Raw genomic sequence first — 18,122 nt, forward strand, 5'->3', positions numbered from 1 at the left:
CTCTGTCAGTATGTGAAGAATAACATTTTTAGAGCAATGAGCTGTCAACTGTTCTTAATATATCTTTGTATATTCTCTTTTCTAAAATATACTGAAGACTGCTGTTCAACTCAACTGACAAACATGTGGGAGAGTATGCTAGTGAAGGATTGAGAAAATGGCATTAGAAAATCATCACACACTCAATCCTCATCTCCTTCATGTTACTCATAGAATACTGTGGGGAAAATTTGAATTCTTTGGGATATGAGCCTTATCTGAAATAGAGAGAGTTGGGATAAGAATCCTAAGAGTTTTTAAAAGCAGAAATATGAAAGATTAATTTATACATAAGAAAAAAAATAAATCCCGCAAATAGACAGTCTAAGATACAGGAATACAAGTGCCACTTCTAATAGACATTTAGTCTTTGACAAAGAGAAAGTCACATATCAACTTTGCTCTTTCTTCAGGCTAGTCCAGAAAACTCTAAAACTAAGTCACAAATAAGATGGATATGAATCATCATTTGGTGGAAGAAGTATTTTTTACATTGATGACATCACAAAAGCTCTCTCCTCTCTATTTCTCCCTTCAATATACCTTCTTTATCTTCAACCAGGATAATGTTGAGATTTTATAATCTAGTAATACTCTTTATGATATTTCATTGACTTTACTAATTTGTATTACTGAATGTGCCCTATGATTATTATTCTTGTTTTTATCATCACCACTATTATTACTTTATTATTAATCTGAGAAAAATAGGATTTAGATAAGCATCACTGTTGTGCTCCTAAGAAAGAGAAAGTCATTTAGGGAAGGCATCATTCCTAGTATTAAAGGAAGCATCAATCTGAATAAAAGAAAATTATTAAAGTAGTAACAATAAATGGCTTTTAAACAAGATCACAATTGGGTCCCTCACAGTATATAAGCCCTGGATTACTTGAGACAGGCAAAGAGGAGCAGGGTTGTAAAGTCTAATGTTTGGGGGAGAAGCTGTTAGTAGTCTATAGTGAAGATTGAGAGGAAAAGCCAGGAGAGAGGTATGAGAATGATACTGGTCCTAAGGGAATGCTTGAGGAAGGAAGGAAGGAAGAAAGGAAGGAAGGAAAGAAGGAAGGAAGGAAGGAAGGAAGGAAGGAAGGAAGGAAGGAAGGAAGGAAGGAAGGAAGGAAGGAAGGAAGGAAGGAAGGAAGGAAGGAAGGAAGGAAGGAAGGAAGGAAGGAAGGAAGGAAGAAAGGAAGGAAGGAAGGAAGGAAGGAAGGAAGGAAGGAAGGAAGGAAGGAAGGAAGGAAGGAAGGAAGGAAGGAAGGAAGGAAGGAAGGAAGGAAGGAAGGAAGGAAGGAAATATTAAGCACTTCTCAGTACCAGCCATGGTACTACATATTTCATAAATATTATCTATGATCCTCACAACTAATGAAGAATAGGAAAAATGTATAGCTTGAAATAAGTCAGTTTCATTTAGATTCTATACAGCATGAACATAGCAAAGCTAAGATGTAAGCTAATATGCACTTGATGATGAGACTTAACAGTGGAAAGAGAGGTCAAGAACTAGAAGGAACCTTGGACATCATCCACTCCTTCATTCTCATTTTATAAATTAGGAATGTATAAAGGTACTTGTCCAAGGTCATATTGATGGTATTAGAAGCAAAAATAATGCTACAATTCATGTCTTCCAAGCTAGTGATCTTCATTGTTATCTGTAATTCTCTGTACCATCTTGTGTGATTGTGAAGATAATTATATTATATTAAGTAGTTCAATATCCTATTGGACTTTTTGATGGCTTAGAAATATTTGTTTGTATGCATGTGAGTAACCTTGCATTTATTTCCCCCCAAACAAAAAAAATCTAGAAATTATGAATTATAATGATGATGAGCAGGAAGAAGAGGAAAATAATATGTCACATATTGAAGTACTTTTTGCACAATAAACTTTGGAGGTATGTATAGTAAAGGTATTATGAACCTCATGTTAGAGATGGATGAACTTAAAGTCAGAGAAATTAAGTAACTACAATTTTATGAGGACCCTCAAAGATGGTTTGTTTGTATGTATTTCAAGTGTAATTTTGAATTACAAAATATTTTAAAGTTATATGTATATACACATATATGTATGCTTTTCATTATATATACTATATACATATTTATATGTATAGATAAGTAAATAAAGGTAAATAAAAAAATTAGGGAATAAGATGATCAGTGTTCAAAAATCCAACTGCTACTCATTGTCTCCATGATCTAAGGTCAGTCATTTAATCATTTGAATTCCTACCTACCTCATTTTAAAAATTAGGGGATTGAATGCGATGCTCTCTAGAGTATTTTCTACTTCTATGTCTATGATCTATTTTACAGTGATGTTTAGAGATCCTGGTTCACTAGAGCTAAGAAATATCTATTACTAAACAAAATGTTTGTATATATGAGACACAAATTGGTACATAACCAATTAATTTTTCTCTCTCCCTTCACTGAGCCAAGTGTTGAAATTAAAGGGAAAAAAAGGCAAGGTAAAAAAGACTAGGTGTGAATGTGTTCAGACATTGCAAAGATTTGTCCACACTCTATTATCTCGTTAAAATGTGTGGAGAAGTTTTCCTGATGGAATTATAGTAGTTGCTTATAATTTGTTGACTGAAGATTGGCCAGATCTTTGTCTTCCCATAAAAAGAAAATTCCCCAGGCCTGAGAAATAGGAAGCAGTTGAGAAACCCTCAAATCTCTCCCTAAGAGTTCCATTCTCCTTTTCATACACTTTGCACATATTATATAATACACATATTATATAATAATTATATATAATCTATTATATAATAATTATATACACATATTATATAATAGCTATTTGCCCAACAGAAGACAACAATGTAAAAAAGAAAGAAATAGGAGAGAAGATTTTTGAGCATGAATCCTGTTAGCAGAAAAGATAGTCAATTGTGGATGAAGAGAGAATTTGTTCTGGCAGTTAAAAGTTGAGTAAATTAGGACTGAGAAAAGTAGACCAAGTGATCTCAGATGAATGAGGTGTCCATTCGAGACATTGCACCCAAGAGGAAGAAGGCTAAGGACAGAGAAAAGAGAAAACAACTTTAGGAACTTGAATTAACATTGGAACCAGTTGCATTAGTCACATGCATTCTCTCTCTTATTTGCTTCACAGCTAGTGAACTATTTGTTTGTATCTTTCTTCCCACTAAAGCTATATTTGTGAGAGAGTATTCCATAGGATAATGGAGGGAAGAGGGTAGATGTACTTTGTAACCATCCATTCCTCTCCCCCAAAGGTAGAATGGACTTTATTTTATTTCATCTTTTCTGATAATTTTCTTTTTTAAAATTATAACATTTAAATTTTTTCCAGATTACATTTCAATACAATTTTTCTATAATTTTTTTGATATTTTTGCAATTCATGTTTTCTTTCTCTTTCTCACACCTCTCCTTTCTCCAAGAAGGCAGATAAAATGATCTAGATTATACATATATTATCATATAATATTTATATCTATGTTCATCATATTGGAAAAAAAGATACATATTACTTTCACTAGAGAAAAATTCATGGAGGATATAATGGAATGTTTCAAATTGCATTCAGACTTCTTCTGTTCTTTCTATGGTAGTAGATATTAATTTTTGGTTGAGAATCTCTTGGATCCTTACTTTGGTAATAATAGATCAGTTATTCACAGTTGATCATATATTATAAAATTATTGTTATCCTTGTTCTGCTCACTTCATTCTGCATCACTTCAAATAAATCTTTCAAGATTTTTTTGTGATCATCTGTTTTGCCATTTCTTATGTCACAATAAAATTCCATACAAGCCTATGCCACAACTTGTTCAGTTACCCCCAAATTGATGGACATCCCTTTAGTTTCCAGTTTTTCTCCATCCCATAAAGAGCTGCTATAAATATTTTTGAACAGATATGTGACCTCCGTTCTTATCAAGTCATCATAAATGTTTTTAATTAGAGCTATTGTGTTCACTGGATTACTATTATAGCTAAGCAAACCAATCCAAGAGTGGAAACTATGGTTTTTGGAGACTAAGACCATGGGTACCTTTAAATCCAAGGGGTTATTTACTCCCCTAGTGACTCAACAGACAAGAGGTAAAGGTAGCACCGGATAATATATTATCTATGTAACTTATCAGGCTAAAATGGTTTTCAAAAAGTTTATTCTCTTAAATAATTTTATTGTCCCACTTAGACGATTATTGTGCTTAGTGTGTATTTTTCTGTTGTCATAGTCATTAAGGCAAAATTCAATTTAACCTTTTTTATCACAAATTTAAAGTTACATAGGTCTGAATTTTTAAGGTTTTACTGAAAAAATATTTGGGGTTGAAGCAACATATTATCAGTTTTTAGTAGATTTTCATTTGGAGGAAATTCATGCATGCAGACTTTCAGCAAATATTAATTACTATTTGAAGAGCACAGTGCTGCTCAATGGGGAATGTCAAAATTTACATCAGTCACTTCCCTCATATAACTTTTAATCTAACATCCAAATAGTTGTTATACACAGTATTTTTAAATGTGCATTAGGGTTATAGAAGAAAGTACTATACTTTATGATCATAACTTCAAGATGTCTCTCACATCCATCTTTGGCTGATGACATCAGACTTTCAAAAAAGATTCAGTGTCATGACCCAAGAAGAAATTGAAATTAGAGGCTTGAATTAGCTAAGAATTATAAAAGTTATTAACACCATATTGTTATATTAAGGTGATAATTGGTAAGTGTTAATCCATACTGACACCATTTTCAGCAAAACACTGACTATTTTAGAGTGAGGATTTTTCAGAGTAAAAACAGGATTTTTTTTAAATTTGGAAATGTGATAGTTCCCATTTTAAATTGTGAAGTATAATGCATATGAGTAACTTTCTTTAGCAGACATGAAGTTAGATACCTTAAGGTTAAAAGACACTCTATAGGGGGCAGCTGAGTGGCTCAGTGGATTGAGAGCCAGGCCTAGAGATGGGAGGTCCTGGGTTTAAACCTGGCCTCAGACACTTCCTAGCTGTGTAACTCTGGGCAAGTCACTTAACCCACATTGCCTAGCCCTTACCACTCTTCTGCCTTAGAACCAATACACAGTACTGAGTCTAAGATAGAAAGTAAGGGCTTAAAAAAAAGGGAAATATATATATATATATATATATATATATATATATATTCCCTATATAGGGAAATAATGTAATCTAGTTCTCTTTCTAGAAGCCTTATGTTATGTTTCTGAAGAAGAATGTGACTTCTATGACAATATGCTTAACAGGATTCAAAACTGAATAGATGAATCATTGGTCACTTGGAGGTAATCCTCTGGTAGAATAATTCTAGGATCTGTCTTTGCCTTGTGAGATATTCAAATTTTTATTAATGTATTAGATAAAGACATAGATAGCACGCTTATCAAAAATTCAGATTACACTCTAGGAAGAAAAGCTAATGCTGGATCGCAGAATCAAGATCCAAAATAATCTTGACAATCTAGACCAATGGTATGAATCAAGGAAAATTGTAATCAATAAGAAAAGTTGTAGGTTTAGGTTCAAAAACAGGCTTCTGGACAATGCTACACACTCAAATAAAGCAAGGGCCACCAAACCATAAAAAAAGATCCTTGTTGGCCTCATACAGGCTTTGTTTTAAAATTGTAATGTTATCTTTGTCTTACTACACTTTTATCTGTTTTGCTAAATATTTCTCAGTTATATCTTAATCTAGTTAGTGTCACATTCAAACCTCTTTGTACTAACTTGCTTAGAAATATGAAATTGTGTATCGTGATTGTAGATGCTATTGATAATGTTGTACCCCTTTCCCCATTCCATAGTTCTTCTCCCTTCCAAACATATCTACCTTTATATCAAGTAGAACGGATTTTTTGTGGCTTATTGAACAAGGTTGGATATATCGATGATTCTTTACAAAATTGTTAGTGTGAGATGAGTTAGAACAGTTGCACTGAGCTTAGAGAGTTCTGCCTATAGATTGGAGCCCGCTCTAAAGGCCTCTCCCAGAGAATATAGCAGTTTCTACCATGGCTGAAAATTGCCACAGCAAAAAAAATAATAATAAAAAATAATAAATAAAAAAGTAAGTCTCTACTGAAGGGCAGAACACAACAGAACTGTTTTTAAGGGGAGCTAAAGAAAGACCTTGAGCTTCTTCCACTACCTCCTCAACAGAATATTAGAGATAATGAAGATTCAAATGGTTATAAACAAGGGGAAAGAAAAACATTTGAAGATAATATAAGGAGAAACAGAACTGTGATTAATAACAGGATAAAACATGGGATGAAAATCTAAAAGAAATTTTAAAAGTCCATTAGAAATAGAAGTGTACCTTAGATGCTGCCTATTGAACTATCATCCTGGCTAAAATATGCAGAAATGGAATTGAAGACTCACCAAGTAAATAATGCCTCAAATAACTGGCATTCAGTCATCAAAACTCTTCCTTAGTTCAACTAGTTCTGCTACAAATATATTTATGTGAAGGAAATGTTGGGAAGTATCCCTAAAAACTAGCAAATTTCTGAATGTTGGATGAAATGACAACCTGAGGAACAAGCATAGAAATTCTACATCTACTCTAAATTTATATATAAAGAAGTGAACCTAGACATGTTGCTTTTACTGAAGATTTGTCCTTTTGCACCCTTCTGTTAAGTACTGGATGAACTATGCTCCCTCTGAAGAAATTGACTTCTACTTTTCTCATGGAAAGAAAGAATATGAAAAACCATGGAATATTTTGGACATGAAAACAATGATTAATATCAGTATAGTGAATCAAATTCATTATAGCTTTATTCATCATCCTCATAACTTTCTAAAAAAATATTCTTCAGGAGCAACTAGGCCTCTATAATTGTTGCCATCTTTTATTAGATTGCATATTACTTGACGGTAGATATTTTTAGCATTCTTTAATTAATCAATTCATATATTAATTATTTCATATATACTTAGATTAAAATTGGTCTAGTATCATTTTCTTATTTATCAAATTTATAAGCAACTGATAATGATCTGTAATTGCTTTTTTTCTATAATTGTTTAAATTCTGAAACATTGTCTTTGAACTTGGTTAAGAATTTGGCTGGGCAATCATGTGTTAATTTTTGAAATCCAGCTCTTCTACTAATCACTAATCCACACTTGTCTTATGGAATTTTTACTTACCTTGGAGAATATAGGCAAAAAGAACAGAGTTTGATTCTAATATCTTTGCACCACCAAACTATCCTTCAAAGATGTCTGGTTTACTGTCCCAAAGTTCAGGCATTCTCTTTCCCTTCTTAAATTCAGGGAAGAAGAAGGCAGGTTATTGCTAAGCCCTATTAATGAACCTTCCAATCTGTGGCTCAGGTCTGTAACCAATCTTTTTTATTTTAAATTTCTATTCAATTGATTAATTTAGAGTATTTTCCCAAGATTACAAAAACCATGTTCTTTCCCTCCCATCCTCTAAACCCCCTCCCATAGCCAACACACAATTCTACTGGGCTTTACATGTGTCATTGGTCAAGACCTATTTCCATATTATCAATATTTGCACCAGGGTGATCATTTAGGGCTTATATCCCCAATCATATCCCCACCGACCCGTGTGATCAACCAGCTGTTTTTCTTCTGTGTTTCTACTCCCACAGTTCTTCCTCAGGTTGTGGATAGTCTTCTTTCTCATAAGTCCTTCAGAAATGTACAAGATCACTGCATTGCTACTCATAGAGAAGTCCATTACATTCGATTGTACCACAGTGTATCAGTCTCTGTATATAAGGTTCTCCTGGTTCTGCTCCTTTCACTCTGCATCAATTCCTGGAGGTCATTCCAGTTCACATGAAATTCCTTCAGTTCATTGTTTCTTAGAGCACAATAGTATTCCATCACCAACATATACCACAGTTTGTTCAGCAATTCCCCAATTGAAGGGCATTACCTCATTTTCCAGTTTTTGGCTATCACAAAGAGCGCAGCTATGAAAATTCTTGTACAAGTCTTTTTTCCTTAGTATCTCTACGGGGTACAAACCCAGCAGTGCTATGGTTGGATCAAAGGGCAGACAGTCTTTATTGCCCTTTGGGCATAGTTCCAAATTGCCCTCCAGAATGGTTGGACCACTTCACAGCTCCACCAGCAATGCATTAATGTCCCAACTTTGCCACATCCCCTCCAGCATTCATTACTTTCCTTTGCTGTCATGTTAGCCAATCTGCTAGGTGTGAGGTGATACCTCAGAGTTGATTTGATTTGCATCTTTCTGATTATAAGAGATTTAGAACACTTTTTCATGTGCTTATTAATAGTTTTGATTTCTTTAACTGAAAACTGCCTATTTGCGTCCCTTGCCCATTTACCAAATGGAGAATGGTTGGATTTTTTGTACAATTGATTTAGCTTATTGTAAATTTGAGTAATTAGGCCTTTGTCAGAGTTTTTTGTTATGAAGATTTTTTCCCCAATGTGTTGCTTCCCTTCTAATTTTAGTTGCAATGGTTTTGTTTGTGCAAAACCTTTTTAATTTAATGTAATCAAAATTATTTGTTTTACATTTTGTAATTCTAACTCTTGCTTAGTCTTAAAATCATTCCTTTCCTAAAAATATGACATGTATACTATTCTGTGTTCACCTAAATTTACTTATAGTTTGCTTCTTTATATTCAAATCATTCACCCATTCTGAGTTCATCTTGGTGTAAGATGTTAGATGTTGATCTAAACCTAATCTCTCCCATACTGTTTTCCAATTTTCTCAGCAGTTTTTTTCAAATAGTGGATTTTTGTCCCAAAAGCTTGGATCTTTGGGTTTATCATATACTGTCTTGCTGAGGTCACTTACCCCAAGTCTATTCCACTACTGTCTCTTAGCCAGTACTATATTGTTTTGATGATCACTGCTTTATAGTATAGTTTGAGGTCTGGTACTGCTAGACCACTTTCCTTCAATATTTACTTCATTTTCTTGATTTTTTTGTTCTTCCAAATGAACTTTGTTATAATTTTTCTAATTCAGTAAAAAAAAAAAACTTTCTTGGTAGTTTTATGGGTATGGCACTAAATAAGTAAATTAGTTTGAGTTAGGATTGTCACTTTTATTATGTTAGCTTGTCCTACCAATGAATAATTAATATTTTTCCAATTATGTAGATCTAGTTTTAATTGTGTGGAGAGTTTTGTATTTGTGTTCATGTAGTTCCTGTGTTTGTCTTGACAGATAGATTCCTAAGTATTTTATATTGTCTAGGGTGGTTTTGAATGTAATTTCTTTTTCTAACTCTTGCTGCTGAGATGTGTTGGAAATATATAGAAATACTGATGATTTATGTGGGTTTATTTTGTAACCTGCAACTTTGCTAAAGTTGTGTAACCAATCGTTTTGTACTCAATCCCATATCAACTATCCGGTTCTGTTCTTTGTTCTATAATCTTCAAACTTAATAAAAAGGGAACTGCACTTTTGTTCAGCATTTTTGTCATGAATTAAGGCAAGCCACTGACTCATTAGACTGCTATATCTTCTTCAGTTTACCCTTTTAAAAATTCAATTATAACACATACATATATTAAGAAGAGCAAGAAGGCCAGTTCAGTTGGACCTCAGAGTGCACAGAGGGGAGTATTGCATAGCAAGGTTTTAAAAAGAAGAATTTCCACATTGTGAGAGGAAGGACTCTAAATATTAAACAGAGAAAGTTAGTTTATCCTAGATGTAAGAGGGAGCCACCACCAGAACATTTTGTTTTGGACAAAATATTTAAGAATATAACTTTGCATAAACTTTTTTAGCATTCTCAACAAACTACTGATCATAATGAACTTTTCCTCTACAATCCCAGGACTTTTTCACAGGAACTATTTTCTAGTCCTCATTTATTTGTAATAAAAAAGGCCAAATATAGAGCAAGAATTAATGGAAAATAATAGCAATGAAAGTTTTGTATTTAAAGTCTTACCAAAAAGTCTGAAATAGGTAAAATCTTATACTGTCACTAGGTTGCAGGGGAAAAAAAAAGAAGGAAGGAAGGAAGGAAGGAAGGAAGGAAGGAAGGAAGGAAGGAAGGAAGGAAGGAAGGAAGGAAGGAAGGAAGGAAGGAAGGAAGGAAGGAAGGAAGGAAGGAAGGAAGGAAGGAAGGAAGGAAGGAAGGAAGGAAGGAAGGAAGGAAGGAAGGAAGGAATATATCATCAATTTAGACATGGAAGCCATGTATAGACCATCCAGCCTCTTACCCTCCTTATTTTTTAGAGTTGGAAACTTATTTTTTGTAGCCATGAGAAGGACAGACTGGAAAGAAATGAAAATAAAAGCAGAGAGGCCAATTAGAATGCTAATATCATAGACCAGGAAAGAAATGAGAAAAATCTAAACTTTAAAAGAAGTTTCAATGCATTTATTTCTGAAGTACTCTATGAACATCAATCTGTTCATGTTGATATTGATATGAATTGAATCATTTAAAACTGAACAAAACAGTGACCTTATATCTTTTAACTAATCTTTAACAGAAAAAAAAGTGTTTGGGATTATTGGCAGTAGGATGCATTCCTTCTCTTTCATTTTTATGTCAGCCTTATTAATATGTATTTGAAATAGTCAAGAGATCCAAATAAAACAAAAAAGTCCATTATTTTGTTATTTGTTTTCAAGAAGCTAGAGCATATCACAGAGTCCCCATTCAGTATTAAGATAGTTAAAGTGTTAAATATTGTATGCTATCTTTTTATCCTCTTGCTGAAATTCCAATTTCAATTTTAATCAATAAATTTTGAATATTCTTATTCCTAATGATTAGCAGAAATTCAAGAATATTACTCTCTTAATTTACAAACAGAGTAATGCTTTTTTCCCATCATCAAAGAGAAACCAGAAAAGAATTGTCCATTTAAAGAGCTAAATACCTCATCTTCTGCATGGTTGAGTCCTTTTTTTAGGTCTTCCACTCGAAATCTCAGCTTCTTTACTTCTACCTCATGGTGATCCACTCTGTGGTTTGCATGAATCAGTTCTGCCATTTTATCCTGGTACTGTTTGTTTAGTTTGCTGTAGGCATGTTGAAGTTCAGCCAGCTCCTTTAGAAAGAAAATAGAGATTTTGCTAATTATAACAATTGACATCATGTAGTATCAGATAAAATTTATAAATTCCTTTGTAGACTTTAAAGTGTTAAATAATTATTGTTATTTTATTATCATCATAAGCTGATAAACAACTGAAAACAATAGATGACATTTATTAAGGACATCCTATGTGTCAGGCACTGTGTTATCATCACAATTTTGAACCTGAGTTCTTAACCCATACTCTACTGCTTATTACCTCTAAGCATTAGGCTTGTTTCCTCAAAATAAAAGGCTAATCTATAACTTCTAAATTTATTCCCAGTTCTCAATCTATGATAAATATGAAATAAAATCAGATTCATGGAAACTTATGTTACTGTACTCAGCCTCTGTGTGTCCCCAAGCAAGTCAGCAATAAGTGACAAGCTCTGCCCTCGATATCAGTAACTGTATTTGGAGGGGTAGGGGATGTGAATACTATTCCCATCCCTACCTCACCTGGCACCATTGACTGGTCAACTACCTTCCCTGACAGAAAACTGGAAAATTCTGAAATCAGTCACCATGTCCTTCTATATGCCTCCTGACTTGAAAAAATATATCTATAGGACAATGTGAATCAGCCAATACAGATAGGATTAATGTCTCTTTAAGGTTAGTTTCTCCTAATTTTGTAAAACTTAACAAAGGAAAGAAACTAATTAAATAAGGGAAAGAAAGTTCAGAGACTTTCCATCTATCTCTCTACCATTGTTACTCAGCAACTCCAGTCTTCTTTTAAATTCACTGTATTTGTTCATATACTTGATGAAGATATCTCTACTCATGATGCTGCTTTCTTCCTCCTCCCCAATAAGTTCTGTATCTAATTGCTTTTTTCTTCATGACAACCTCTTATTCCTCCAAATTCCTTGATCTTAGAAATCTTTATTCTCCCATCCTTCCCATGACTCCTATTTCCAGTGTTCTTTAACAAAGAACAAACTTGATTATACCTTTACTATCCCCACTCATTTGATAAACTTAGTTTACTCCAGTTTCCCGAATCCTCAGCTTTGTCTCTAGTCTCAACTTTGACATTAAAGGCAGTCACAGAACTATGAAAAGAATGATAATTCAGCCCTTTTTAGTAACAAGCTTCATGGTTCTCCCTACCTTTCATCTACCTCATTCTTTGCCATTAAAAAAACAAAAACTTATATGTTAAGCAAACCATTCTGTCTACCCAAGTGGCTGAGATCTTAAAATCACAAAGTATTATGTCAATACAGAACTCATATAATGGTAGATTAGGTGAAGTTCATGGAATCTAAGAATTAGAGTGATGATAATGTCTATTGCATAAACTACAAATGCATCAGCAGGTAGAGGTAAGTTTCCAATTCCATGCAAAGAGTTAATTTATTGTTTAGACATTATTATCTGTTGCTAAGTGGCTTACATTAGAAAAATATGTTGAATTAAATGCTAACAATATCAGAACTGGATGCACATTCCCCTTTGTTCTACTAATGAAGTGGTGTACCTCATAAAGTGAGTCAAGTCCAAATTAATGGAATCAATATTTATTTACTAATCTATTGATTAACAAATGTACCTACTGGCCAGGTCAGACTTTCCTACTGAAAGTTATACCGAATTGAAGCTACAATGCAATTTTTATAGGGTGCAAGATTCAAAGCAAACGATGTTCATTAATGAGACATAACCTTGATGAAGCAAGCAAAGCTTATTGTCTAGAAGCCGGATTCATCATTAGTATGGGGTACAGGACATTCCATTGTACATCTTATTGTAGACTGGCTCCTTTGTTAGTAAGGAAGTTACTTTCTCATGGATACTGACTATATGTTGTTTGGTTCTGAGCTGCCTGACCTTCCCAGGAAACTCATTTCTGATTTCTGCTTTCCCCAGGGAGAAACAGGTTTTCTGATCATTGACTTAGTTTATCTCATTTCACAAGGTCAATTGATCCTTGTTATGGCATAACTCATCTGTGTAATAGACTAGTATGTCACAACTTTTAATATCTAAATTTGTCTTCTCATAATTTAATACAATAATTTTTATTATTTTTAAAAGAAGAAATCAATAGTTGTATATTAATTAATCAGGAGCATCATTATTCAAGGAACCCCAAAGAACTAATCAACCATAATTCATGATTTTTCATTGAAAAGGAATAGGTTAGGCTTAATGTTGTCAAAAGTACACCCATAACGTATTTATTTTAAGTTCTCTGATTGCTTTGTTTAGCTATTATACATATATAGCACCCTTTTCAGAGTCCATTGCCAGTCCCACATTTGCATGGAAACCTCTCAAATGTCATCTGATCTGGCTTCACAGTTCATGTGGACTTCAAGAAATATCAAGAAATTCCACACAAGGAAAGAAGAGGGCAAGTGACTTGATTGTGAATATGGTAGAAAATGATAATTCTGGGAGGTGTGAGTAAAGGCAGTCAAGATGGCAGCCTACACTGGAATCTCTCTGAAAACCTCTTCCAAATTACCTTAAAGTAAAGCTTCCAAATAAATACCAGAGGAAAAGAACCAACAAAGGGATGATATGAGGCAATTTTCCTATGGAAGACAACTTTCAAAGTAGGGTATGATGGTTGCCTTCACCAGAGGGGAGTATAGTCCACAACAATAGTGCAGGCCAATAGTGAGGGACCCCACCCCCAACCCCATCCATTGCTAGAGGTTCTGAACCCAAGAAGCCTGCTCCTTGAAGTTCCAAGCCCCAGTGCAACCTCCCAGTGCACCTCACCAGAGGAAGACTGAAGTGAGGCCTTGATCAGGCCACAAATACAAACACAAACCTACAGTGAAGCCTAAAGCCTTGAAAATATACCTGGCCTTGAAAATCAACCACAAGCCCTCAGGGAAATTATATCAGTAGTGGGAAGCAACTTCCAGAGCTCTCAGGTCATATTCCATCATACTACCTTGACAAAATTGAAACTTTCAGATACCCAGAAGTAGATCTCAGGCTATTATCAAGAAAATATTGAAGTTCAAGAAAATATTCCCTTTACCCTGGGGACATAACCCACTATTATGATAATGAAAACAATCAAGAAAAAGGTTGGGGAAATAAGCAAATATTTTTAAAAGTCCACCCAACCAAAGAAAATTATTTTAAAGACAAAGCAGTACAAGGAATAGACTCAGCAAGAAAGAATTATTCAAAGTAGCTATATACAAACCTTCAAAGAAAAATAGGAACTGGTCTCAGGCTTTAGAAGAATTCAAAAAGATTTTCAAACTCAAATTTCAAATAAGAGAGAAAAAGGAAAAAATGGGGAAAGAAATGAAAACAATGCAAAAAAGAAAATAATATATATTTTTAAACCTTTACCTTCCTTATTAGAATCAATACTGTATATTGTTTCTAAGGCAGAAGAGTGGTAAGGGCTAAGCAATGGGGGTTAAGTGAGTTGCCCAGGGTCACATAGCTAGGAAGTTTCTGAGGCCAGGTTTGAACATAGGACCTCCTGTCTCTCAGCCTGACTCCCAATTCACTGAGTCACCCAGCTGTCCCTGAAAATAACATCTTAAAAAGCAGAATTGACTATATTAAAAAGAAGGCACCAAAATCCATTGAAAAGCAGAATTCTTTAAAAAACAGAATTGGACAAATGGAAGAAAAGGTACAAAAAGCCAATGAAGAAAAGAACTCTTAAGCAGACTGGGAAAATGGAAAAGGAGGTTCAAAAGCTCACTAATTAAAATAATCCCTTAAAATTGAGAATTGGGCTAGTGGAAGCTAATGACTTCATGAGATATCTTTTAAAATTCATAAAATGAAAAAAAAATTGAAGAAAATGTGAAATATCTCATTGGAAAAACAATTGATCTTTGAAATAAAGTCAGGAGTAATAATTTAACAATAATTGGACTACCTGGAAGCCATGATTTAAAAAAAAAACAATCTAGACATTATATTATATTAAAAAGAATCCACCAATCACTTTGTGAAAGAGATCCCTAAACAAAAACTGTCAGAAATATTCTTGTCAAGTTTTGGATCTTTCATATGAAGGAGAAAATATTGCTAGCATCCAGATAGAAACAATTCAAATTAAAGGATCTCAGGGCTTAGAATATGTTATTCTAAAAAGCAAAGAATCTTGGTTTACAACCAAGAACCACCTAACCTGCAAAATCCAACATATCCTGCAGGGGCTGTGTGTGGTGGTGGGGTTATTTAACGAATTAGAGGATTTCCAAGCATTCTTGATGAAAAGACCAAACCTGAATAGAAAATTTAATGTTCAAATGCAGGACTAAAGAGAAGCATGAAAAAGTAAGCAAGAAAGAAAAAGTTAAGAGATTCAATGAAAGCAAACTGTTTACATTTCTACATGAGAAGATGATACTTATAACTCTTAAATCTGTATTAGGGCAGGTAGAAGAGGTATATCTAGAGACATATGGTACAAGAATAAATTGACTATAGTGACATGATATAAAAAAATCAAGGGGTGAAAAAGTGTATTGCACTGAGAAATGAAGAGAGAAGTAGAATAAATAATGTCCCCTGAAGAGGTGCCAAAAGTTATAAAAGTAAAGGTTAATATGAAGGTGATGATGGGCAATACTTAAACCTTTCATCAGAATTGGCTCAGAGAGGGAACAAAATCCATTCTCAATTATGTATAGAAATCTAGCTAATCTGAGCAGCTGGGTTGCTCAGTGGATAGAGAGCCAGACCTAGAGATGGGAGGTCCTAGATTTAAATCTGGCCTCAGACACTTCCCAGCTGTGTGACCCTGGGCAAGTCACTTAACCCTCATTGCCTAGCCCTTACCACTCTTCTGCCTTGTATCCAATACACAGTATTGACACCAAGACAGAAGGTAAGGGTTTAAAAAAAAGAAAAGAAAGAAATCTAACTGAGTCCATAAAGAAATGAGAAGGGAATAAGAAAGGGGGAGAATAGATTGCAGGATGATTTGGGAGAGACAGTGGTTAGAAGTAAACATTTGTGAAAAGGAACAGAGTGAAACTAGAGAGGAAGAGCAGGGAAAAAAAAGTAAAATACATTGGAGGGAAATACACCGAATTAGTAAGAGATATAAAACCAATTCAACCAATTTTAGAAGGGAAATACCAAACTTAGAAACTATTCCAACAAGTTTCTCTTATAAAGGCCCAATTTCTCAAATATATAGAGAATTGAGACAAAATTTTAAGAATACAAGTCATTCCTTATTTGACAAATGGTGAAAGGATATGAATAGGTAATTTTTCAGATGAAGAAACAAAAGCTATGAAAATATATTCTAAATCATTCTTGATTAAACAAATGCAAATTAAAATAACTCTGAGATATTATCTCACACCTATCAAATTGACTAATATGATGATAAAGGAAAATTATAAATGTTGGGAGGGATTGTGGCACCTATGCATTTTTGATGGATTTGTGGATTGTTTCAACCATTCAGGAGGACAATTTGAGCCCAAAGGGCTATAAAATTGTGCATACCCTTTAACCAATAATACTACTACAAAGTCTGTATGTCAAAGAGATTTTTTTTAAAAAGTGGAACAGGGGAAAAATTGTTAATTTAAAAAAATGTTAGTTCTTTTTGTGGTGGCAAAAAAATTGGAAATTGAGGGGATGTCCACGAATTGGTGAATGGCTGAATAAATTTTTTTGTAGAAAGAATATAGATTCTAAATTTGTGTTTGAGCTGCCTTCTTCCAAGATATACATGAGAAAGAGAATTCAATAACCCCAAAGACAAAGTCTTGAGCAACTGTCTCAGTAACACCATAAGAAGAGAGCACATCTTCAATCACAGATGTCTGATTCAGTTATCCTTAAGTAGTTTCCACCACTACTGAGATTTAATCTCCTCTGTGATCTAAGATAAGAAGCATCTCTGTCTTTACTCTTCCTTGATTTTTGTTTTATATCCCAAACCACCCTTTCCTTAAAGACACTATAATTATGGTGGTGGTGTCATGGCCTATTTTTGAGCAGCTGGAATAATCTTTCTCTGCTTCACATTCATGCCCATAGTTTTAGAAAATAAACATTTTTGCAAAGTTGCAGGATACAAAATAAACCCACATAAGACATCAGCATTTATATATATATATATATATATGTATATATATATATATATATATATATATATATATATATATATATATATCCAACACATCACAGCAGCAGGAATTAGAAAGAGAAATCAAAATCACCTTAGACAATATAAAATACTTAGGAATCTATTTCCTGAGACAAACACAAGAACTATATGAACACAACTACAAAATGCTTTCCACACAATTAAAACTAGATCTGAGCAATTGGAAAAACATTAACTGCTCATGGGTAGGATGAGCTAACATAATAAAATGACCATCCTACCCAAACTTATCTATTTAGTGCCACACCCATCGAACTTCCAAAAATTTTCTTTACTGAATTAAAAAAAAACAACATAACAAAGTCCATTTGGAAGAACAATGAAAAAAATACAAAGGAAGGTGGCCTTGCAGTCCCAGATCTCAAACTATATTATAACGCAGTGGTCATCAAAACAATTTGGTACTGGCTAAGGGACAGAAAGGAGGATCAGTGGAATAGACTTGGGGTAAGTGACCTCAGCAAAACAGTCTATGACAAATCCAAAGATCCCAGCTTTTGGAACAAAAATCCACTATTTGATAAAAAACTGCTGGGAAAATTGGAAGACAGCTCTTTTATCCATTTTATTTACTTTCCTTATCAATTCCACAATTGAGAAGAGGATGAAGAGAATGTCAACCTGTTTCTTTTTTCTCTCCTCCAATTGAAGTATCAGATTATAACATCACCATATCTTTAAGTGGTATTATTTTGAGTTTCCTTAGTATTGGAATGATATTAAAATTCAGATACTTATTTTAGCCTAAGCCAAATTTACTCTTTAAATAAAAGAAATGGGATTGGGAAAGGAGTGAGAAAAGAATCAGATCAATGAAGATTTAAATTACTAAGGATTCAAAAGTATAAGTT

General features: G+C 33.7%; 1 protein-coding gene across 3 annotated transcripts in view; it reads right to left on the reverse strand.

Moving 5' to 3' along the window:
* CCDC102B (coiled-coil domain containing 102B) overlaps positions 1-18,122 on the reverse strand; it is a 772,664-nt gene that overhangs the window by 302,059 nt on the left and 452,483 nt on the right. For all 3 annotated transcript variants that reach the window (XM_056823603.1, XM_007487776.2, XM_007487774.2), the window contains one exon: positions 10,941-11,111. In XM_056823603.1, coding sequence (XP_056679581.1) covers positions 10,941-11,111 — 171 coding nt within the window. The remainder of the gene's footprint in view (positions 1-10,940; positions 11,112-18,122) is intronic.

This window comes from Monodelphis domestica, chromosome 3, assembly GCF_027887165.1.
Source record: "Monodelphis domestica isolate mMonDom1 chromosome 3, mMonDom1.pri, whole genome shotgun sequence".
In the NCBI taxonomy this organism is placed as follows: domain Eukaryota; kingdom Metazoa; phylum Chordata; class Mammalia; order Didelphimorphia; family Didelphidae; genus Monodelphis; species Monodelphis domestica.